Source organism: Megalops cyprinoides, chromosome 24 (assembly GCF_013368585.1).
Source record: "Megalops cyprinoides isolate fMegCyp1 chromosome 24, fMegCyp1.pri, whole genome shotgun sequence".
NCBI lineage: Eukaryota > Metazoa > Chordata > Actinopteri > Elopiformes > Megalopidae > Megalops > Megalops cyprinoides.
Window position 1 is genome coordinate 14,828,651 of NC_050606.1, and position 23,362 is coordinate 14,852,012.

Sequence of the window (23,362 nt, forward strand, 5' to 3'; positions counted from 1 at the left end):
TGTTTGCTTCTCTATCTGCCATCCGCACAAAGTCAGACACGGTAGAGGACAAAGGAAATAAAGGCAGGGCGAAGCTGACCATACGAAGGCAAGGATGGGTCCCTTTGTCTCTAACCAGTGACAGTGCTGAGCGTGCATGTGTGTGCGCGAGTGTGCGAGTGTGAGGAGGCTTGTGGCAGACCGTGCTGCAGGTGGTGGCTATTTAACTGCCCTGCTTTGTTCAGGCTGTGTTTGAGACGCGTGCCACTGATTTACACGCCCCCCCCCCCCCCCAACAGATCCGAATGGGGGCTAACAGGCTGTCTCCGTGGGGACGACAGCTGGGCCGTAAGGGCTGTCGAACGCAGTTTTTATGGAGGGCGGCGGTACGAGCTGGGAACGCTGATTGATTCCTAATTAGGGGGAGGTGATTGTGCTCAATGGCTGTAAATTGTGTGGGGGGGGACATGTTATGTGCTCTTTTGAACTTTGGAGAGGAGGTGTGTCACCCTGAGGATGGAGTGTGTGGGAGTGATGGGGAGTGTGTGTGTGTGTTGGGGGGGGCATTTCCAAGAACAAGGCATCTCCATTGACCCAGATTGTATCCTACAGACAGATTCACCAATAGAAGCAATAGGAGTCAAAGACACATCTCGTCAGCATAAAAATAGCTATACTTCCCTACTTCTGTCTTATACACTCTCATTATGTCTACCAAATGACATGAAAATACTACCACCTGGATGGAAATCTGTGTGTAAATGAACCCTTTTAATCCAACAAACAACAAAAAAGTGGTGTTTGCGAACTCTAACTCTTCTAGATGTGCAGTACTTACCAGGTACTTGTACGAGTGGTTGTTGTGTTGCCTGTCAATAATATTTAAGCATGAGTTTAACCATTAGATTACATTATCTCGTAGACTCTCTTAGTCAGGGCAATTTACATGCTATTTATACAGCTGGATATTTATTGAGGCAATTCTGGGTTAATATCTTGCCCAAGGGTACCACAGCAGTGCCCCAGTGGGGAATTGAACCAGCAACCCTTTGGTCATATGCCCTGCCCTGGTCCTCAGATCCATGTGGTGCAACACATAGCGTTCATCATAGGGCAGAACCCCTGGCAGCCAGCTGCCGCCTCACTCACCTCCCTGCCAGTTTTTTTGGGTTTGCCTTGGGGAAGAGTCTGCCCTTTTCCCTGTCAATATATTGACAGGTCCAGCGTTATGTGGTCTCCATCTGTGTTGGCTCCTGCCCTGGTTGGCTAGCCTCTGTTGACGGGACAGCCGGTGGGTCTGTTTGAATTGACCGCCCACACCATGTCCCCATAAGCCTTATTTGCCTTGCGCTGTCTCATTGACTTCTGTTCCTACCCTCGTTTGACTGAAATGAGTCTAGCATCGAGAGAGCATCTTACCATGTGCAATGGTGGATGAGCAAAGATGAGCAAAGTTTTACAATCCACTCTGGCCTCATTTTCCAACACAATCAGCTGGAACTTGGAAGTCCTCAATACTTAAAGATTCTGGCTCTGGTTTCTCTCATCAATAAGGGCTGACTTAAATTTGATCACAAAGCGGATGCTCTGCAGGAAACACTTGCTGAAAGTGTACATTCTGGTTCATTGTCTCATTCACATACTCATTATGTCACAGTTGCTAATATACAGTAACAGGAATGAAAGAATCTTCAAAATAAAGGTCTGGTTTTCAAGACTGAATTATATACAAAGGCTTGTTGTCTGATGGACTGAAATGTGAAATTTAGTACATTTTGTATTCTTAGACGGAAAAAGAGGGGTTTGATTCATAGCTGACTTGCCTATTGCGTGTGTTAGAGTTAGCAGTTATAAGTCTGTTATATGAGTTTATATAATGTGATTCATCCTGGATGAAGTGATCATATTTGACGTCAGCCAGACCAGACAGCGCCTCTTTTAAGTGCAGACCCGCCCCTAGGTATTCTTATCGACGGCGTCCTGCAGCGGCACAAGCCCATGGTCGCGGTGACACCCTCTCACCCCGCACTAATCAATGCGCCGGGGGCAGAGGAGGGTTCAGATCCTCTCAATTTTAACGGACACGGCGAGCTATGACGACCTCAGTGCTTCCGTGCAACTGAACGCCTGATTCCTCCGGGCAGTGTTATGACTTTTTGCGTAACCAAATCGATATGAATAAGAACTAGGATTGTAAGAATGCCTTTGCCGCTGTCACGACATTGCTGTTGGCAGGCTGGTTCAAGGAACCGACAAAGAAAACGATTGGTGTTTAAAGTTGAATATTTGGTAGGCTCTGTTTATGCAAGCACACTGCTGAATCAGTACATTCATTTTTTGTATCATGAGTCTGTGAAGCAAACATTTCAGTGCTAGGAAATAGTGGTACTCTCATTCATTTTTTCCAGTGTAATCAGGTGAACTCTCTAAATCTCTGCCCCCACCAGTGCTGCACGAATGATCAAAATCATTCTGTTTTGACAAATGCATTATACTGAAATTTAACTAGTTCACAGAATCCACTTTAGCCCCACATAGTGCTGTAGCTGTTACAGACATCAGTGGCCAATGAAAAAAATAAGTCAGCTACTGCAGTCATCCATAATAGTGTTACATAGCACTTGATTACTTTTTATTGGACCAATACGTACAAAAGAAATTTATTTTCATTTAACACATAATTAATAGTGAACACACAGTTCCTTTTTATGGATTGTGCTTTCCATAGTCACTGTGTACAGGTCTATGTCATCAGGTCTTGTGTCTTACATTCTTGTACATTTAAAACTGAGTCACACGGAACACAAGCCTCTGACTCCTCTTGGAGCTCCTCTCCTTGGAATCTGAGTTTTAAATAAAAACAGCTGCGGGTTCTCCCATTCTGCAGTTCACCTCTCTGCCTGCATGTGGGGCCAGTCAGCCCCCCCCACCCCTTCTCCCTGACAGGCCTACAAGTGGCCTGCACAAATTAGCCCCAGCATGGGGACGCGGCGCCATGGCAACGGCTCGCGCATAAAGCGGGCAGGCCGGGGGCATTGTTCAGTCAGTGTGGCTCTGGCTGGACACAGGCGCTCAGCGCTGCTCTCTCTCTCACTGGCTGCACATGGACCCCCCCAGACACTAACAGCAAGGAGGGACCGCGACACGGCACTCCCCTCACGGTAGGATGAGCCAGCGCTGCTGGGTAGCGTTTTTACGGTCCCCCCAGGAAGAGCTCACAACAAGGCTAAGTGCTTTATGGAACTTGGTTGCACTGCAAGACACGGGGTGTGGGTTTGCAGGTGCAAAACTTTTTTTGTGCGTTGTGGCGATTGCAACTGACGTACGGTTTTGCTTGCATGGATGTATTTTAAGAAGTGCCGTCTCAGTTTATTAGGGCTCTGGACAAGCTATTGTGTGAATGTTCAGTTTGGTTGGTCCAAGAAGTGGACCTTCTTGGGGTAGTACTGCAAGATCTGATTTGATGGTTCGATTTACCTGTAGAGTTTTTTTTTTTTATTATCTCTTAGTGTTTTGTGCAGTGGAATGAGTGAGACACCATCAGAGGGAAGAGTGCACTCCACTTTCCTGTCTGAGTGTAGTCAGCAGAAACTTTTAAAAGCAGTGCGCATCAAGGTTAGCTCTCACTGCAGTGAAAAAAAAAACACGTTAACACGTTTATGAATTATGCATGTTCACAATGAATGAGGGTTTGCTGGATTTATACCTGCAGATTTCAGTCATTAATTTCTGAAAGATTTGGGGGGAGAATAACAGCTATTCATGCCAAACAAGTTAAAATGTCAGAGTGCCGTAATTGTCGCAGCTGCTTGGTAAAAAGACAAGGACATTGTCTGCACTTGAAGAGAGCTCTGATTCAACCGGGCAAGAAGGAGGAGTTTTTCATAGTGTGGAAATGACGACAATCATCCAAATTCACTTTCTGGGGATAATAAAACCCTTTGTGGGTGAGGAGAGAGGAGAGGACAAGAAAACTCTCCTCCTAGTAGGTTGGTTCAGAACGTGCACCCTGGCTTTGAAAGTGAGGATGCAGGAGACAGGGAAAGACAGCAGGAGATGACTTTCTGTTGGGGGGTGAAGTCCCCCCCCCCCCCCCCAGACAAAAGTCCCCCTTTCCTCCTTCTTTCATATGCCCCCCCAAATTCCTTTTGTCGTTTTCCAGAACGATCAGATAACTGAGTCAAAATATGAATAAAAGAAGCAGAGAGGCTTACAACCTTTTCAAAAAGGCTGCTCTGTGACATGTTGCTTTGTGGAGGGGAAGGGGTAGGGTGGGGGGGTAGGGGGTGGTGCGGGTCGGTGTCGGCCGTAATGCAAATGACAATTATGGAAATTTCCTCACTGCTCTGCTCTGCTTTGAAGGCCCCCTTTGAGGAGTGTCCCCGTCATCTGTGCATATGTTGACTTTATCTCCGCAGGGCAACATGTGGAAGGGACTCAGGGAGAAGTGACCTTTAAAACGGGGAGAAATTAACCGGGGGGGAGAGAAAAGCGGGGCTCGGCCCTTGAAGGACGCCCACCAAGTTCAGGAGTGGGGGTCACCCCCAGTGAAAGGGGAAAAGAATGGGGTCTTTTGAAAGCGGCTCTCGAGTGGTTCTGCTGGTCTCATTTTGCCTTTGTCTTTGTTGCGTGCTTTAATTTCCCCTGCCGTGATACAGAGGAATGTCTTTATACCCCTAGAGAATGGGATGAAATCTCCAATGGCAGAAATTTCTGGAGTGTTTAAAATTTTTGGCCCGAACTGTCTGGATGCCACTTTCAAAGGAGGGGCACATTGACGTCAAAACATTGTTAACTTGAGTCCGTGTTTGACGTTTTCTGTTCTGTAGGTGAATGTTAGATGCCTTCTGTTTTAAAACAGTTTTTCATTACCCTGTTGCGGAGGAAATCCTCTCCTAAAAGGCAGAATCTTTAATCAACTTTAATTCAGCTGTTCATTTCCTTTTTCACATTTCTTTCCCAGCATTATCAGTGCATTTAATATGTTACTTAAAATTAATGTGGTCAATGAGTGTTTGATTGAACAGAGGAGGCCCCTAGTTTAGAACTAAGGCAGGTGGATCCATGACTATGTAATATTTAAACAAAGTGCTTCCATTTTACAGTATGTCTTTCTGATGTAAACTAAAAATTCTATCTTAATATGCTCTCTATGAGTACATATTGTCTGTGTGCACCAGTATGTGTCTAGATCAGTGAATGGTAATGATGCTTTTGCCTGAAAACTCCAGTAAGCAGATGCTGTAATGGTGGAAGTGATTGTTGCTCTGTGCTGGGAGTGATTCGTCTCTCTTCATGGCTTGAGATTGTTGCCCCTTTCCCCCCTTCCAGATGCCTGATCACTTTGACCAGACGGTGGTTCTGAACCAGCTCAGGTATTCCGGCATGCTGGAGACGGTGCGGATCCGCCGGGCCGGTTTCCCCGTCAGGAGGCCCTTCCAGGATTTCTGTGCCAGGTGAGTCCGGCACCCAGGGGTGAAAAGGCACATAGATAGGATGCCTACATTGTTTCAGCATTACATTTGATTTGCATTAACTGGCCCATCCAACAGATTGTCCTTAATGAGCATACAGAGACAGAGCAGTAGTTCACTGACCCTCTAGAATGAGAGGAAGTGCTATATTTTGCGACATGTTCTATAACATAACCAGATTGGCTTTTGGTATAGCTTTAGAAGACCATTTGCAGAGTGATGTTTTCAATGGGGATGCGAAATCTACTGATACTATATCTATGCTACTGATTTAGCTCAGTGCACAAATGCTAATGCTCTCATTTCAACATATGTCGAGCCTTATGCCACCACCGCGGGGGTGTGAGAGTCGGCGTGCTTTCCGCTGGGAGCATCGGCCTTCATCCTGTCCTCCCCAAACCCTCTCCCCCCAGGTACAAGGTTCTGATGCGGGACCTGTCCCTGCCGGACGACCCCAGGGGGAAGTGTACCGGGCTGCTCAGCCTCTACGACAGCAGCAGCGCCGAGTGGCAGCTGGGGAAGACCAAGGTGAGGGAGGAGAAACTAACCCATAACGCCACAGTTACATTACTGCAACGTTGTGGCAACGTAGCTACTATACGAGAACATCACCTGTGGGGATGTTGCCATGGGGACAGCTGTGCACAGCACCAAAGACTTCCCTGCATGTGCTTTTAAATTTTTTTTTTTTTTGCTCACAAATGCACAGAATCAAATATCCACCCAGTGAACTTTCTCCCAGCGACAGCTACACAAATGGGATTCCATTACTCACTGTCATTACTGCGTTTATGACCACTTTGTTGCCTGCCAGCCTTAATTTGGCATATCAGCCTAATCATTGTAATGCGAGTGAATTAGGAAGATTTTGTATTTCTCAGGGGGGGCACAATTATTTGTGGACACCAGTGTTAGTTACGGTCTCATTGCCTGAGGCGGTCTCTGTCTGCAATCTGTTTCAGCCACAAATAATATTAGCCCCAGCACAATGGCGTTTGTGCTGTAACAGCCAGTGTGATGTCACTGTGATTGTATCGGGTGTGATCCTGCCTCCCCCCAACACCTTTGTGTGTCTTCTTTATTTTAACAAGTGTAAAAAAAAAAGAAACCTGGGGTTACGGAAAAGGGGTCACGTCTCAGTAATTTCCAATGAGAATTGACAGATGTCGCCCTGGCAACCCAGCGCGGCCCAGCTGGAGGTGACAGCAGCTCGGGAGGGAGACCCGCGGATTAAATCAATCGCGCTCCTTTCAGACCGCCGGAGGGTAACGCATGACTCCCGCGTCCCGCACCCTCCTAGAGAAAGATTTATCTGGACATTTGCTCAGATTATTTTCAATGGAGCGCGTGTTGCAGGCCGTTGTCTGTGTGGTTTTATGGGGTGAACGTAATTTGAAAGAAGTTATGAGGTGACATTAAAAAGCTCTTGGGGCATCTTGGAAGGTGGAGAACAATGAAGCCCACTCTGGGAGATCAGCACTATAGAGGGCATTGGGTTTACAGAGATGGGTACATGTTTGTGTTTTGTGGAAGGCATTAAATGTAAACTATGAGCTGGTTATTTAGTGCGTTCAACTCAGGCCCTGACTTACTTCAACAATCTTTGACCTTGCTGGTAGCCATGAGTTACAAATTTTAGCAAAAGTCATTTTTTGTCATTGATTATTTTTACTTAATTTCAGCGACCACCAGCCACACCGAATGAAACTAAAAAAAGAAAAGTTTGCCAAAATGATTTCCTCATAGTCTTCACATTCTTAGGCAGTTTTGTTTATATAAAAAGTGTGGTTTGGAATTTTTACCACAGTATTTTATTTTTGTGACATTCATAACATGTAACATTGCAGCTGTTTTGTCATTCATTGTTTTTTCATAAGTGTGGGTTGTCATATTGATAGAGTATGCATCTACAGTTCAAAGGATGTCATTTCTGCTTGAAAAAACAGAGACAATATATTCATAGTTTTATAGGTTTTATGCTCTCGGTTTTGTGTGAAATATATGGGTCTACTTTGACTATAACAGAATAGCACGATTACACAAGCAGTGTTATCCTTGACCAGAGGGAGACTGATGTTTTGCCTACCTGTAATAACCATCGGTTGTCGTCCACTGGATTCAGACAGGGGGAAGTGAGATTGGCTTTTGAGCACCCCCCGAGACACTGTGACATTTATCATTTACTCCCTGATCAGAAATAGTCTTCCGTCTTGCCGCGCACAGCTCCAAATCGGATTAACCCCGGCCAACGCCGAGATCCAGCGTCGCTATCAATGACAAACAGCTGGGTTCCAGCGAAATGAGCTGAGGGGAGGACCCCCACAATGCCTGGACTGAGTTAATTGAGAAAGCGGCCTTTTAAATGCCATGCTACAGCAAATCCCCCGGGTATTTCGGTGGCATGCCTGGTAGCGAAAAGAAAGAGAAGCTCATTAGTTTCTCCGTGGTTGTTTTGTCACAGAGAAGTCTCTTTGTAATAAAGGGAAGGCCCTTTCAAAGTCTATAAATCCACCCAGTGGCCTTAGTTTGTGAGGTGTTACCTTCTGACAGCCTGTTTTTTTTTTTGTACATTTTGATTTTATGATTTAAATGCTTGCAGAAGTGCTGTCTGCTCAGTTAGCTTGGTACAGGATGTTGCAATGGCTGAAGGTCTTAGGATTTGGAGAAAGAAACCTGTACACTGTCCATTAAAACATAAGGTTAGAAATCCTATTATTCAACCAATTTACTTGTATACTTCTCTGCATCTTGCACTATTAGTGAATTAGACTGATTATGAAACATTAAGAATGTCTGTTTTAATATGTATGGTTTAATGGAATTGTGAGTTTAAGGGACAGCGAGGGAAGTTCTTACCCATTTTTTCCAGACCTATGCACCTGCCTTCATAGTGATGTTTAAGCGCCTGGTTTTTAATCATGTCTTCGTGATGTCAGAAGTCCCATGTGGCAGTAATGAGGCTTGTAGAGTAGGTGTAGTGGCTTGTAGAGTAGGTGTAGTGCACACAGCCCACCTGGTCTCTGATCGCTCTCTCTCTCTCCCTCTCTCTCTCTCAGGTGTTCCTGCGGGAGTCTCTGGAGCACAAGCTGGAGAAGCAGAGGGAGGTGGAGGTCCTCCGCGCCGCCATGGTCATTCAGGCGCACGTCATGGGCTACGTGGCACGGTAAGCTCCTCCTTCTATGCCGTGAGTCAGACAAGGTGTCACCAGAGGCTTTGTAGCCAGCCTTGGTTTGGGTGGCCAATGTCTTGCTCCGCGAGGCTCTCGTGGCCTTCCGATTCCCCTTTCACCATAGCTTAAAATGTAGCGCTTATTAGGCGGCGCCCCCTGCTGGTTGCATCCCACTTAGCCTTGCTTCTGTTGAGCAGTTCCTCTACTTAGTGCTTGCATTTGACCCACTGTGGCATGTGTCACTGACTTCCTCTGAACACCTCATTGTAGCATTTGACAGTAAGCTCAGTTCAACGAGACCCTGAAAACCCCTTTTTTTAAATTACCAGCGTTCACATCAGTCAGACCCAGAATAAGACCTTACCCAGTCCAAATCATAGCACTCGCGCCATAAAGGGAAGGGCTGTCTTATATAGTAAGGCTTTGTTGAAGGGTGTTTTTGTTCTGGGGCAATTTGAAAGAGAAAGCCTTGGGTTACAGAGTGCTTTTGGCTTGTGAGAGAAAATGTTACTGGAATGCTTTGTGGGCCGTTGAAGTAATGACCCCGAGAGACAATAGTATTTGTGAATTACCGATAGATGGAGCAAATCCTGTGAAGTGGTGGCCATTCAGAGCCCTGTTTGAAATCATCGCATTGTTTCAAATTGGAGCTGTCGGCCCAAACTGGCTGCCTCTATTCTCTGAGCGCGGAGAGGGAGAGAGCTTTCTCATGTGGGCATAGGCTGTGACGTGATTCTGATTTAATAAAGTGGGCTGTGTGATTGTGGACTGTTGAACAGGTCGGGGAAACAAAGAGGAGAGAGAGAGAGAGAGAGAGAGAGAGAGAGAGACAGAGTGAAGAGGAGTGAATGCAGGAGTGCTTGTTATGTCTGGCTTGTCTGGCTTGCCTTGTGAGCTTCGTCAGTGGTCGGAACAACAATCATTTCAGCTATTACCAGTAAAGATAATTACTGAAATAAAAGTGTATTAACAATGGAGCCGTTTATTGATTGACATCAAAACGTTATTTCGTAATTGACGTTAACGTAATTGACGTTAAACTTGTTAAAACCGAAATCTATATTAAAACTGCTTCACTGTATTTCATACTTTCTCTTCCCACTAACGGTTTGATGAATGTCAACCTGTCTGTTAAGTAAAGCTATAAAAAGGATGGAAGCAGACTGTATTACATGTCCTGGTTATCCTGAATTTGAGTTTGTCAGTTCTACCAATCCTACAAGGTACTGCACTGCTGTTCAGCCCTATTTGGTTGAGTGGTTTCTTTTTTCTCCCTTAAGATGATTTTTTAATGCCCTGTCCTTGCTCCCCCCAACAGGAAGCAGTACAGGAGGCTGCTGCAGTGCATTGTGGTCATCCAGAAGAACTATCGGGCTTTCTACTGGAGGCGGAGGTTCCTGCATCTGCGCTGGGCGGCACTCACCTTCCAGAAGCTTCTGAGGGGCCGGCTGGCCCGCCGGGCGTACTGCCAGCTGCTGGAGGAGAGGAGGAGGAGGGAGGAGGAAGAGCGGCGCATGAGGGCGGAGGAGGAAGAGAGGTGTGGTGTCATTCCTCACTGTGTCATCGCGCATGATTAACCTGTACATGAAACCCAGGGTCATACTTTTACATTAGCTTTTCACATTGTGGCAGTGCAAGGGCTGTCTCTGCTACGGTCATAGTATATGACCTAATCCAGACACTGAATGTTGATGAATTTTTTGTTGTCACTAGAATATGACTAAATCCCAATACCACGCTGTGACATCCTTTAAAAGAGTGCCAGGGAATCAGAACCTACCTATGTTCACAAAATAGTTGCAAAAACCTTTAAGTAACTGTTCATAACAGCCATAACTGACTTAATTAACATGTGACAAACAAAAGGATCGTTTCCTGGTCTCCATCAGCTCTGCATCGAAAGTGTTCTCCAGCGCCCCCTTCAGGAGGCAGTGGTGTTGGTCTCTTAGGTTTAGACTGGCAAGTGTGAATTGTGGTCTCAGGATTCATTGCGCACATGTGCCTTGCCCTTTTACTGAGCTTCCTCAGAGGTTGTGCTGGTTGAAGAAATGTTTAGTACATGACCTGGAAGCAAAGCAAGTTCAACAAATGATTCATGTCTGCTAAACACAAATTTTTATGTACACAGTAAGCTGTTTTCCAGCTGCATTAACTGGCATTCTTGAATGAAAGGACAAGCTTTCTGAATCAAACTGAATAATGTTTGTATCCAAGAATAGATTTCATAGGCATAATTGGATTAAATAAACCTTCATTATGGATTTCTCATTACTGCAAATACAGAAATGCAAAAATTATAAGTATAAAATTATAAAACAAATAGATTAAGATGAATAGATTTAAGTCATTAAACCTGTAAAACATTTTGTAGCCTTCATTTGTCTTTGATAACTGTCATACCTATGAACTTAAATCCCTTGATGTAGTTGTATGGTGTCTGTTTTAAAGGTTTATAGGCATTGAAGACCAATTTCATGTGGTTCTTAATTTTCAGAAGAAAATTAGTGTGAAACTAATGTGGTACCACGATGAGCACGACTGTGATTTTCAAATTTACCCCTACCCTGCTGGGGGAGGTGGAGACGGTGTGGCAGGAACCGCCGTCTGACCTGACGGTCGACCGCAGAGTTTGCAGTGCCCAGCCGGTCACATGTGCTTGGCTCCTCATCACAGCCTTTAACCGCGCCACTTCAGCGGTGTCTTTCAGGCCTTTCAGACCAGTGTCGGGAGGTTAACCAGACTGTGCTTTTCTGTTTTTCAGGGAGAGGCAGAAGATGGAGGTGGAGCGTCTCGCTCGCGAGGTGAGCGCTTTCATTCAGACATCTACTAGTCTGTGGACAAACGGCAGTTGGCACACTTGTGTAATCCATGTTTTAAATGGACAACCCCACACGGTTTTAAATGCTAGCCACTATATGTGCAGTATTTGAGCAATGTTCAATGCAGAGTGTTCAGATGTAAGGAAAGGGTGTTACACTGAATGAGTATTTGCTGTTAATGATGTGTCCTGATTTGCAGCAGTATGCTTATGTACATGCTTATCCTATCCCCACATCATATTTGCTGACCAGTTTCTTTTAAATATGTAAGATGTTGTACTAAACAATGCCTCCATAACTGATCCAGGATCAGCCTACCCACCAGTCTTAGGGTGAATCCAGGTCCAGGTTCAGTGCTTGAGGGGCTGAATCTCTATAGTATACCCCCAAGTATCCCATGGTGCATTGCCACTTGACAGTTGGTATGTTCCTGTGTGCAGGAGGAAGAGGCCCGGCGGTTGGAGGAGCTGGCCGCCCGCGCACAGGAGGCAGAGGTGGAGACGGAGGCGGAGGAGCGGGAGCCGCGCCCACCGGACACCACGCAGGTGGAAGAGATCCTGCGGCTGGAGCGGGAGATCCAGGAGCTGCAGCGGCAGAAGGAGCAGCAGGAGCTGTCGCTGACGGAGGCCTCTCTGCTCCGGCTGGAGCGCCTGCGGGACGAGGAGCTCCGGCGGCTGGAAGACGAGGCCTGCCGCGCCGCACAGGAGTTCCTGGAGTCGCTCAACTTCGACGAGATCGACGAGTGCGTCCGCCACATCGAGAGCTCGCTGGGCACGGCCGCCGAGAAGCCGGGCTTCAGCCCGACCCGCGGCCCGGGCGGCGGGCGGGAAGACGAGGAGGAGGTGGACGAGGGCTTCGGGGCCGACGACGAGGCCTTCAAGGACTCACCCAACCCCAGCGAGCACGGCCACTCGGACGGCCAGCGCACCAGCGGCATCCGCACCAGCGACGACTCGTCCGAGGAGGACCCTTACGTCAACGACGGCGTGGCCCCGCCCCCTCCCCCCCCCGGCCCCGCCCGTCCCTCAGGCCTACCACAGCGCCTCCTCCAGCGCCGACTCCGCCTACTGCCGACTGCAGGGCCCCGACGCCCAGGACGGGGACGCCGTGGACCTAATCCCGCCTGACGAGGACTCGGACTACGACCAAGATGACTACGATGAAGGCGCCATTGTCTCTGCAGGGAGCCTGGCCCTCTCCAACCCCCGCAGTGGACAGTGGTCACCTGACTACCGCTGCTCGGTGGGCACCTACAACAGCTCTGGAGCCTACCGCTTCAGCTCAGAGGGAGCACAGTCCTCAGTGAGTGCTGCTCTGATTTATTGCTCATTTTATCATACAGGATCAGCATGGTATCTGAGGTCTACTGTTCTACCAAATTCTACCAAAGAGTAATTATGATGAAGAAACTCTCAGAAGTTTTCTGAAAACTCCAGTAGCAGCCTAACTCTCTTAAGAGCAACTTTTGGCATTTTCACAAAACTTCAATACACATGAGAATTTGGCCATCTTAGTTTTGCACCACTGCCAATACAAGGGAATTGCAGTGTACTAAATCATTTTACTTCAGCTCTTTTTTTTTGGTCAAGAATAAGGTTAAGAAGGGAAATTACAGAGGAAAAAGAGCAAGACATATGGCTCCCATTTATAGCCTGTGGCCTTTTTCTGAATTTCTGTCAAATTCACTACTGGGCAGTGGTTTCTTTTTGGGCCTTCAATTACTGTATGGCTTGTGCCCAAAGCAAAATGGGAGGGATTTGGTAATCCAGCAACCACTCTGATCTGCGCTTCTCCGCCGCCTCTCCACAGTTCGAGGACAGCGAGGACGACTTTGACAGGTTTGACACTGACGACGAGCTGTCCTACCGGCGGGACTCGGTCTACAGCTGCGTCACCCTGCCCTACTTCCACAGCTTCCTGCACATCAAAGGTAACATCACCTTGGCAACACTGACCCAGGCCAAAGGCTTATTTTGAGGGGGGGATTCCTAATATATTAGTCACAGCGAATGTGTCAGTACCTCTTCATTGTGTTGTTTTTTTTATATCTTGTTTCCAGTCATCTGAAAGTTAGTCACTAATTCAGCAAAGATGATTAATTCTTTGCATGCTGAAGCTTTAACAGAGAAAGGGCCGCAGCGTTTTTGGAGGCCGAAGCGTTTCAGAGCTGGCGGCGGGGCGTGAGAGTGCATACGAAATTCTCTTTAGCAGCAGGCTTTGGCGAGAGCACGGCTGCCAGACGCTGCTCCCAAAGCCGGGTTATTTTTGCCCGAATTGCAAGCAAAGCACAGGAGCAGCCTGCGATCCAGGCTCCTGCGAGAAATGCTGCCTGTTCGTACATTAGAAAAGCGAGCAAACTCAGGGACCAAGCACTCAACCACTAGGTGGCACTACAGCCACTGTAAAAACAGTGCACAGTGATGCAGAGCTAATGCTGACTGCATTTGGGAGAATGGAGGCGGGGGGGTTGTACAGTGTGATACGCCAAATAAGCTCAGTCAGATTCGTTATCATGGTGTTGAGGATTTAAAGAAAGCCAGAGGGGGTAAACCTGCTGTTCACTCATCTGTTATCAGTTACGCTGTCAGTACAACCATGTGGCTTAGCAGTGAAGCAAGATTGCCTGGAACCTGGACCTGTGGGAACATCAAGCAAAATATTCCAAAAAACAGAAAAAAAATTTAACATTACTACATTTAACCTTTCTGGTAAATAACTCACTCCGAGAAAGGGTACAAACAAGGTATTTGATATGAATTTGATTTGCGTTAAGGGTATCTAGTGAGCACATGAAATGAAGTGTCTCCCTTGTTATGTTATGAGTAGCTACTTCCAGAAAATCCCTATCAATCCTGTGGATTGTCTGTATTGATTTTCCCTGTCATCGCCTCCTCCCATGAAGGGTTGTGCTTGGCATAGATGGCTCTTCCTTTTTCTCATCTTTTTATCTCTCCCTCTCCCTGTGTGCCCTGCCCATCTCTTCCTCTCTCCTCCTTATCCCTTTGTTTCTGTCTCCCTATGTTTCGTGTTACTTCATTTTAACATCTCCCCACCTCACCATCCATCTCCCCTGGCTCTCTTTTTCTCTTCCTCCACTCTCCTTCTCAATCTCCCTGTTCTTCTCTCTCTCTCTCTCTCTCCTCCCTCTCCCCTTCTGTTTGGCTTTCTAACTCTTTTCACCCTTATCTGTCTCTTTTCAAAATGCCATCTCTCCGCCTACTCTTGTCTCTGCCTTATGTGCTCTTCCTCTCTCTCTCTCTCTCTCTCTCTCTCTCTCTCTCTCCCTCTCTCTCTCTCTCTCTCTCTCCCTCTCTTTCTCCATCCTGTCCTCTCCCTCTGCTCTTACTCTTTTCCTCCCACCCACCTCCCTTCTGCTTTCTTCCTTTGGTCCCTGCCTCTCCTACCTCTCCTTTCTCACCTTTTGTTTCCCATCGTCCTGCCTTTCTCGCCTACTCTCCCCTTTTTTTCCACCCCCCTCCCACTACCATTCCTCTGTTGCTCTTCCACCGCTCCATATCCCTCCCCAACTCCGCCTCTTTGCCTGACCCTCTACCCCGTCTCCCCCACATTCCTCCCCTTCTCCGTCTCTGTTCTCCACACTCTGCCCCTTCCTCCCCCACATCCCTCTCCATCTCCCACTATTTTCTATGCGTTTTACCCCTTCCTCCCCATATTCCTCCCCATCTCCCTCTCTTTTCTTTGCCCTCTACCCCTTCCTCCCCTGCATTCCTCTCCATCTCTTCTCCCCACCCTCTACCCCTCCCTCCCCCATATCCTTCCCCATCACGTCTCTTGCCCCCCCCCCCCCCCATTCCCCCCCACAGGGGGACTGATGAACACCTGGAAGCAGCGCTGGTGCGTGCTGAAGGACGAGACCTTCCTGTGGTTCCGCGCCAAGCAGGAGGCCCTCAAGCAGGGCTGGCTGCACAAGAAAGGGGGCGGCTCCTCCACGTTGTCCCGTCGCAACTGGAAGCGCCGCTGGTTCGTGCTGCGGCAGAGCAAGCTCATGTACTTCGAGAACGACAGCGAGGAGAAGCTCAAGGGCACGCTGGACATGCATGCCGCCAAGTAAGCCACCAGGAGGGGGTGCTGCGTGCTTCGCGCTAAACGCTTCACGGTCTGATTGCGAGGCGCACTTAATGTCAAACGTGGCTGCACTATCAGGTCCTGAGCTTAGAGCATCGTCGTGCTTTTAATAGATGTAGTTTTGAATGCTGTTGCTTTTTTGTCCAAGCCCCTAAAAAATGGCCTTAAACTGCATTGCCAAGTTGGTCACCAGCCATGATATTTTAAATTCCAGACACAGAATTGACTGAAACAAGCTCTGTTGCTGGCACAGATGGGAAACAGTGGAAAATTTAAACCCAGCCAGTCAATATCAGAGCAACAGGAAGTCCCTCTGCTCCTTCAGGCTTTGATGTCCAGCTGATTTCCCATTCATGCTTTGACATGCACCATTGCATCTTTCTTAAAGGGGCCCTCTTTTTATCAGCCACGGTATCAGTCAGAGAGCCCTAAAAAGGGTGGTCGTCTGCCCCAGCAGACCTTTCATTCGGCACGTAATTCAGCAGGTTGAAAAGAGGTCCTTCCACTGGCTGACCCCTATTTAGGGTTTGGGCTACTATTTGTAGAAATTGCAACAGTGGCCGTGTGGGTTCCTGGAAGCCCCTGTGGAAGGAGTCAGTATCACAGGCCTGGTATATCTTGTGTTTAGTCAACAGGTTTTAGATAGCAATCACAGCCATCCACAGAGAAGGCAGGGGTGCTCCCAACATCAAACAAACAGGACTCATGGGGGGTGGCGGGACTCCAGAGGTATAGTCACGCGGGAGTCACTGGGCCTACGTGCTCAGGTCCCCACTGCCTCAGCAAGGGCCTGCATGAGGCGGTAGAGCTAACCCCGGCCCTGTGTGCTCACTCCTTCCAGAGAGATCGTGGACAACACGGGGAAGGAGAACGGGATCGACATTGTTATGCCGGATCGCACCTACCACCTGATTGCCGAGTCTGCTGAAGATGCCAGGCAAGTCCCTCGAGTCTCCACGCCGAATCCTGGACGGGAAGGGGCAGTTGTTCAATGAAAGACAGTGGCTGATGTGTGGGAGAGTGTGTTTGGTGGCCACATTTTTTGTCATGTCTCATTTAACCCCAAAGTGTTTGCCTTTTGCCAGTTTATTTAAATGTGCATGAGAGCTAAAGGGATCACATTTACAGTCAGCCAATTAGCAGTCTTATCTTGGGGAAACTAGACACTATGCTACTGTTGTGAATGTGAATATATGCTACTGTGCATGTATGTGTGTGTGTGTGTGTGTGCGTGTGCATTGGGGTATGTCTTAGTGCTTGTCACTAGTGCATAGCGCCAACAGTCCTGTCATCCTCTGTCCCTGTATGTCAACACCCTGCCATAAACTCGGCAAGATGTACCAACCCACACTCCTCTGTCTAATAACACCTTTCAATGTGCTTAACACACAGCCTGATTCAGTTACGTCCCCTCTCCATCTCCGATGCAATTCTCAGGGATTCGGGTGACACCCTGTCAAGACAACAGAGCGAAAAATATCAAGCAGCTTTCGATTTTGTAGCAGGAAATCAAAACCCTTGCAAGGAACGGGCGCCAGTCGTGACACTGATCCCGGTTATTTGTCATTCTTGTTGCCGTGAGAAAAACAGTGCCACAAAAAAAAACAATATTTGCATTACTGAGCAAAAGTGCTGTCATAGGGATGACGGATCGAGTAGCATTTTACAGAATTGCTCCATACTTCATATTCAGTACATCTCGGCACTGGATATCCATTAATCAGCCTGAGTTCAAGGGTATAACCTTAGCCCAGTGGCGTGCAACCAAACTTGATGTTGGTTTTTGGTTGTTGCATGCAACCAAACTCGATTATGGTTTATTGGTTGTTGCAAGTGTGAAAACTACCATTTGGATTCTGTGCCGTGACCTCTCAGGTTCCCTTTACTGTTCGAGGGTTAGTGGTTCCAGGAAATCAGAACGCTGCATAGACAGTCCCACTCAGGTTGACGGGGTGTATTCAGTGACAACAGACTCAAGAACAGCGTCGCCAGTGTTGACAACAGAAACACAAACCGGTGTTTGGGTTCGCCAGGGCAGGCGGCAGCTTCCAGGGTTATTCATTTTTCCTCTCCCCCCTCAGTCTCCCGCTTGCGCGAGGAAGTGAGGAGCGTCCTGACAGAGAGGAATTGCCATTGCGTGTGTGTCTGTGTTTGCCATCAATAAATAAATGAATAAGCTTTATCATTTATGACTGAAGCTGATATTTAAGATGTCCCGTGCTTTTGCTATCATACAGATGGCAAAGATTTATGCTGAAAAGATACAACCAATTTACACACGTTGTGTAAACACAACTGAACGATAGTCTCAGGCAGTTTTGTCTGAATGGATATTGATCCATCCATGGTGAAGTATGTTGTTCATTATCTAGGTATCTATAATGAGCAAAAGGAGAGGAAACTGTGGCTGACAAACTGTGGTGATGGCGGCCACAGCAGGGTCGTTGTCACTTTGGTCCCAAATTTCACTTTGTTCCCTAAATTTCCCCAGCATGTTTGTTCCAACTGGATAAATTATCACAGTCTCCAAGCTAAACAATCCCCAGTAATAACAGTGGCGTACTGCTGTGATGCTGTTAGCTGAGGCAATAACACAGAAAGGCCTCATGCAGTGACACCATCGCATTTGGAAGGCAGCGCATAGGTAGAGCAGAGTGTAAATTGAAAGTAATAAGCCAGAGGAATTGCATCACTTCGGAGTATTGGGAGATGGAATAGGCATCTATGTGTAGATAGTACTATCAAAGCAGCTTGTTATTTTATGACAGACCCATTTTTTCTCTCTCTCACTCTCTTGCTTCTGTCTGTTTCTGTCTGGGCTTTTGCTGGTGACGAATGGGCTTCAAGATGGGAGGCAGCCATTTCTGGTGTATATGTGTTAAAAAAATATGCACCATTTTGCATTTTCCGCTCTCTCTCTCTCTCTCCGCGAGCCTGGTCTCTCGCGCCTTCCGCCCTGTCATCTGTCACCGGCAGCAGACCCGCTTGTTCTCGGCCCCCCGGCAGGACAGGCACGCGCTTGCGAGGAGCAAACACACGCCATATGGCAGCAGTCGAGAGACCGGCTCGCCACGCGCTATTTTTCCTCTTTTTTTTCATTAAAGAGAGCCGAGTTGCCTGACACCCTCGCCCCCCCCCCCCCTCTCCCTCCTTCTCTTCTCCGTATAGCCAGTGGTTCAGCGTCCTGAGCCAGGTCCACAGCTCCACCGAGCAGGAGATCCGCGAGATGCACGACGAGCAGGCCAACCCCCAGAATGCAGTGGTGAGTAACGGGGGGCGGGGCCTAATTCCATGCAGCTGCAAGGGGTCCGGCCCCTCCCCGGTGAACCTGCCGGCCTCTGTGCCAACGCCCATCTTCTTGCCGCGGTTTACGGTCACAACGTGAAATCTGGTGACCTATTCTGTAGTTAATTGAACTGATGCCCCCTCGCTGATTGGTGAAATGTGCGCACTGTCGGTGGTCGTGTGTGCTAATGAGGACACCGTCTGTTTCCTGCGCAGGGGACCCTCGACGTCGGGATGATCGATTCTGTGTGCGCCTCCGACAACCCTGAGAGGTAAGAAACACCGAGCGGCTTGCAGTGCACCCAGATCCAGGGGTTGTTACCCTTTCAGCTGAAAACATACAGCTCCTCTTACATGCAGTAACAGGTGAACTCCCAGTCTTATTTGGTTTCTATTTCCATAAGTTATATTTTATCCGAACCTGAAAATCCAGAAGCTTTAGAGTGAATTTGAAAGAATGTGGAGTGGAAATGTTAGTAGCAAACATTACGAAACATTAGCATTCTTATGGGACAAAACATTTTTATGACTCGGATGTCACCAGTGTGCCATTTCAACATTCCTCACATTATTGACAATCTAATCCACAGTAAAAAAATGTATTTTTGTTAGAGCTCCATTTACATTTCACATATAATGTGTTTTATGGGGCAGGAAGCCTTCTTGATTCAGGGAAAAAGTCAATTAACTTGTTCCAGCCTCAGTCTCAGTTCTGCTCTGTATGTTACTGAAGTAAACAGCCTGCCCTGTTGCAAAACTCCGAGTCACTACCCTCGTTTCCTGACCCCTCCTCTTCCAGGTTACAGTACATAAGAGTGAAGGGTGCTAGCAGGTCAAGACACAACGGGACACACCCACCAGCTGCTTAGTGTGTACTGTATATTCTTTCCACTGAGGTGAACTTTACAGCGCGCTACCAGATCAGACCAGCGTTAGAGCACAGAAGGCGATTCAGGCGCAATTCTCGCAGGAGTGCTTTCGCTGCAGGGACGCCTCCTTCCTTTCCTGAACGTTCAGCTGTCTGGTGTCTGCTTTCCCACCTGCCAGGCCCAACTCGTTCGTGATCATCACGGCCAACCGCGTGCTGCACTGCAATGCGGACACGCCCGAGGAGATGCACCACTGGATCACCCTGCTGCAGCGCTCCAAAGGCGACACGCGCGTCGAGGGACAGGAGTTCATCGTCCGAGGTGAGGCCCCTCCCCACGCACACACCAGGGCGTCAGGGCAAAAGTTCTGACCACTGATCTGACCAAAGATTATGAAAAGCACCAAGAGTTCTCAGTTGTACACTACTGGTAAATAACGTACTGGCACATTTGTTAAAGCAGGGGTCAAGTCCAGTTGTTCACCTCTAAGGTGAAGCTTGTAGCTAGCTTATATAATTATTTTATTCAGTATACAGTGGTGAAAACTGAAGATTTTTTAATCAAACATTCACATTATTAGTTATATGATGTTTTCATTCAGTACAACAAATGTAGTGAAGCTTTGAGCTGTTGTAACTTCAGCTTTGACAATTTGAAATGAGACACAAAAGCTGAATGGTCTGGTATTGAACTTTGTTGCCCCGTTTCTCAAAGGTGGACTTGAATTCCTCAGAGTATTCTCTCAGTTAGGCAGTTTTCTTGGCTCGCAAGTAATTTCAAATGGCTCGGAATGTTCTGGGCACCTGTTGTATAATTACCCGTTTGTTGATAGATAGTATGTCCTCTCGTTGAGGTGTTTTAGACACTACTGTGTTGTGTCAGGTTTTCAAAATTGCTTTTGAAATGACTTAAACGCTCACTGAGCTGTTGGCTCAAGGCCTTAAGCCTGTATTTACAGGGGTTTTCTCTTCCCGCTTGAGTTTATGCCAAGTCCCCTTTTGTTTTCTCCAAACCCCGTGGCATGTGCGCATCCTGCCCTTAGGATGGCTTCACAAGGAGATGAAGAACAGCAGCAGGGCCTCCTTGAAACTGAAGAAACGCTGGTTCCTGCTCACCCACAACTCCCTGGACTACTACAAGAGCTCAGAGAGGAATGCCCTCAAGCTGGGCACGCTGGTGCTCAACAGCCTCTGCTCCGTGGTGCCACCCGACGAGAAGGTCTTCAAGGAGACAGGTCGGGATCCCTGCACTTCCAATGCGTTTTCACCCCTATCCACTTGACTGCTCACACATACAGTACCAGTCAAAAGTTTGGACACACCTACTTTTTCTTTAGTTTCATCATTTTCCACATTTTAGAATAATAGTAAAGACATCAAAACTATTAAATAAAACAAGTAAAATTATGCAGTGATCAAAAAAGAAATCAAATCTTATATTTTAGATTATTCAAAGAAGACAAAAATATTTTTTTTAATTAATTTTTTTTTGAAAGAAATTAGGCATCAACTTTTTGGACAGCCAAAGAGATCACATGCTGAGACTTAGATCCTTGTGTGAACGTAACATAAGTTCCCTGCTGATGTGAAAACCAATCAGCTCAGAGCACGAATGCAGTTTGCGTCCGAAAAGAGACTGCGGGTGCTTGCGTTTGTCATCCAGCTGCGGAAAGGAAATCGTTCGGTGTTATCAACTTTGAGACCGCAAGTGCAAGTTCGTGCCACGCTCTGGTCATCCGGAGCTCCGTCTCACCGAATGGCATGACAAATTGTCATCCTTTTTTTCATTAAATTGATTTTTATTTCTATGGTATTGTTTCTCCCGCTATACGCTGCATTGCATCACAGCGGGAGGAAGGAACAGTCGTGGCAGATGACATTATTCATTTGTTATCCGGGCTGCTGAGATTACCCAAAGAGTAACTCACTCTTTTTCTCTCTCCCTCTCTCTCTGTGTCTCTCTGTCATTCTCCTTCCCTTTCTCTCTCTCTCTCTCGCTCTCAGGCTACTGGAACGTGATAGTGTACGGTCGGAAGCACTGTTACCGCCTCTACACAAAGCTTCTCAATGAGGCCACGCGCTGGTCCAGTGCCATTCAGAATGTCATCGACACCAAGGCCCCTATTGACACGCCCACCCAGCAGCTCATACAGGACATTAAGGTGTGTTGGCTCACCGCCCTCCACAGGCCATGGCTGGGCTTCTGTCAGAGCTCTAGGCCTTCTCACTCAAAAGCTTTGAAAACCGCGTTTGAAGCTCACCTTGATTTGTTTTGTGACTCAAAGCTGTTTGAGATGCAAACGTTCCCTCCGATCAGGAGAGCCGTGCACTGCAGGGCATTTTCATTTTCTTATCTTTTTTAACCTTATTTCATAAGATTGTAATGGAACCTGATGTTCTGGGGCGCTGGTTATCGTTGTCCTTTGTGTGAGTGCAATGTCTTATCCACCTTTCTATCAGGAAGCAAATGGTGTGAGTATGTTTTCGACTTCGCAATTAAGTTTATTTCTGTACGCGTTGCATCTTTTTTTTTTTTGGCAGCGAGACCTTTGATGTAGTTCCCTGTCATTCACGCAAATGAGGTTAAATGCGGTGGCAGGCAGATTTCCCAGCAGCCTCCAGCGTACATCAGGTCCAGGAAATGATGGTGTCTGCAGCTCTTGTGTGACAGCCGAGTGTTATTGGAGGGGGGGGGGGTCAAAAGCTAACAGGCCTCATTTCTGGCATCTGTCATCTGCGTCTCCCCCGCATCCGCTCACAGCCAACAGTGATGACTCAGTCCCTGTAAAGAAATAAATGAATCCAATTAAAGAAATAAATAAATAAGCATTCCAGACAAAACAAGAGGCCCTGTCAAAAATGACATGTTGCCTCCTTGACCGGTGGGCGGCGTCTGCTCTTCATCCCGTAAGCAGGGCGCAGGTTCTCGCTTGGCGGGAAAACGTGAGTCAGGCTGCTGCTCCTTGGGGGGCTTGGGGGAGATTGGTCGCTCTCTCCGGCCGTTGGCGTAACGCCTGTGCTGTTGCGTCCCGTGCCGCAGGAGAACTGCCTGAATGGCGAGGTGGTGGAGCAGATCTACAAGAGGAACCCCATCCTGCGCTACAGTCACCATCCCTTGCACTCACCCCTGCTCCCCCTGCCCTATGGAGACATCCACCTCAGCTGTAAGGGACGCCTTTTTATGGGCTGGGGGAGGGTGTATGTAAAATCAAAAGCAAGTGTTTCCATCGTTAATGTACTGTGTGTGTGTGTGTGCGTGTGTGTGTGTGTGTGTGTGTGTGCCTGTGTGCATGTGTGTGTGTGGGTGTGGTTGTTCTGCTTCACAGTGGGTAGTTGAGTGATTGACAGGAAAAAAAAATAACCAATGACACACAGGGCCTAGCATTTTGCAGGTCTTCAGTTAAATTACCCCTAGCCGCTGATCCAATGCCTAGGATACCAGAAATGCGAGGACCAGCCCTGTGTATATCTATATACACAACACATAGCTGTTAAGCTACAATTATTTGCTCTATTAGATTAAGTTTAATGTCACAGATGGGTAGAAAGGATAGCCTCCCTTATGAAGTGGCCAGATTTATTTCTCACTATACATTTAGCTTTAAAGGATTTGTATTTTACCATTTTTACTGTGAGCATTTGAGCACATGATAAAATCTTACAGATGTCCCATTGCTCAGGA

The 23,362-nt window shown here is 47.4% G+C and overlaps 1 protein-coding gene across 1 annotated transcript in view; it reads left to right on the forward strand.

The window, feature by feature from the left end:
• The window catches only part of myo10 (myosin X), a 116,293-nt gene that overhangs the window by 84,880 nt on the left and 8,051 nt on the right, over nt 1–23,362 (forward strand). Inside the window, 16 exon segments of the mRNA XM_036518817.1 lie at nt 5,311–5,435; nt 5,867–5,981; nt 8,510–8,616; nt 9,941–10,159; nt 11,384–11,423; nt 11,882–12,450; nt 12,452–12,743; nt 13,251–13,371; nt 15,266–15,509; nt 16,369–16,464; nt 18,696–18,789; nt 19,029–19,084; nt 19,860–20,002; nt 20,724–20,915; nt 21,685–21,842; nt 22,721–22,844. Of these exon segments, the coding sequence (XP_036374710.1) occupies nt 5,311–5,435; nt 5,867–5,981; nt 8,510–8,616; nt 9,941–10,159; nt 11,384–11,423; nt 11,882–12,450; nt 12,452–12,743; nt 13,251–13,371; nt 15,266–15,509; nt 16,369–16,464; nt 18,696–18,789; nt 19,029–19,084; nt 19,860–20,002; nt 20,724–20,915; nt 21,685–21,842; nt 22,721–22,844 (2,695 nt within the window).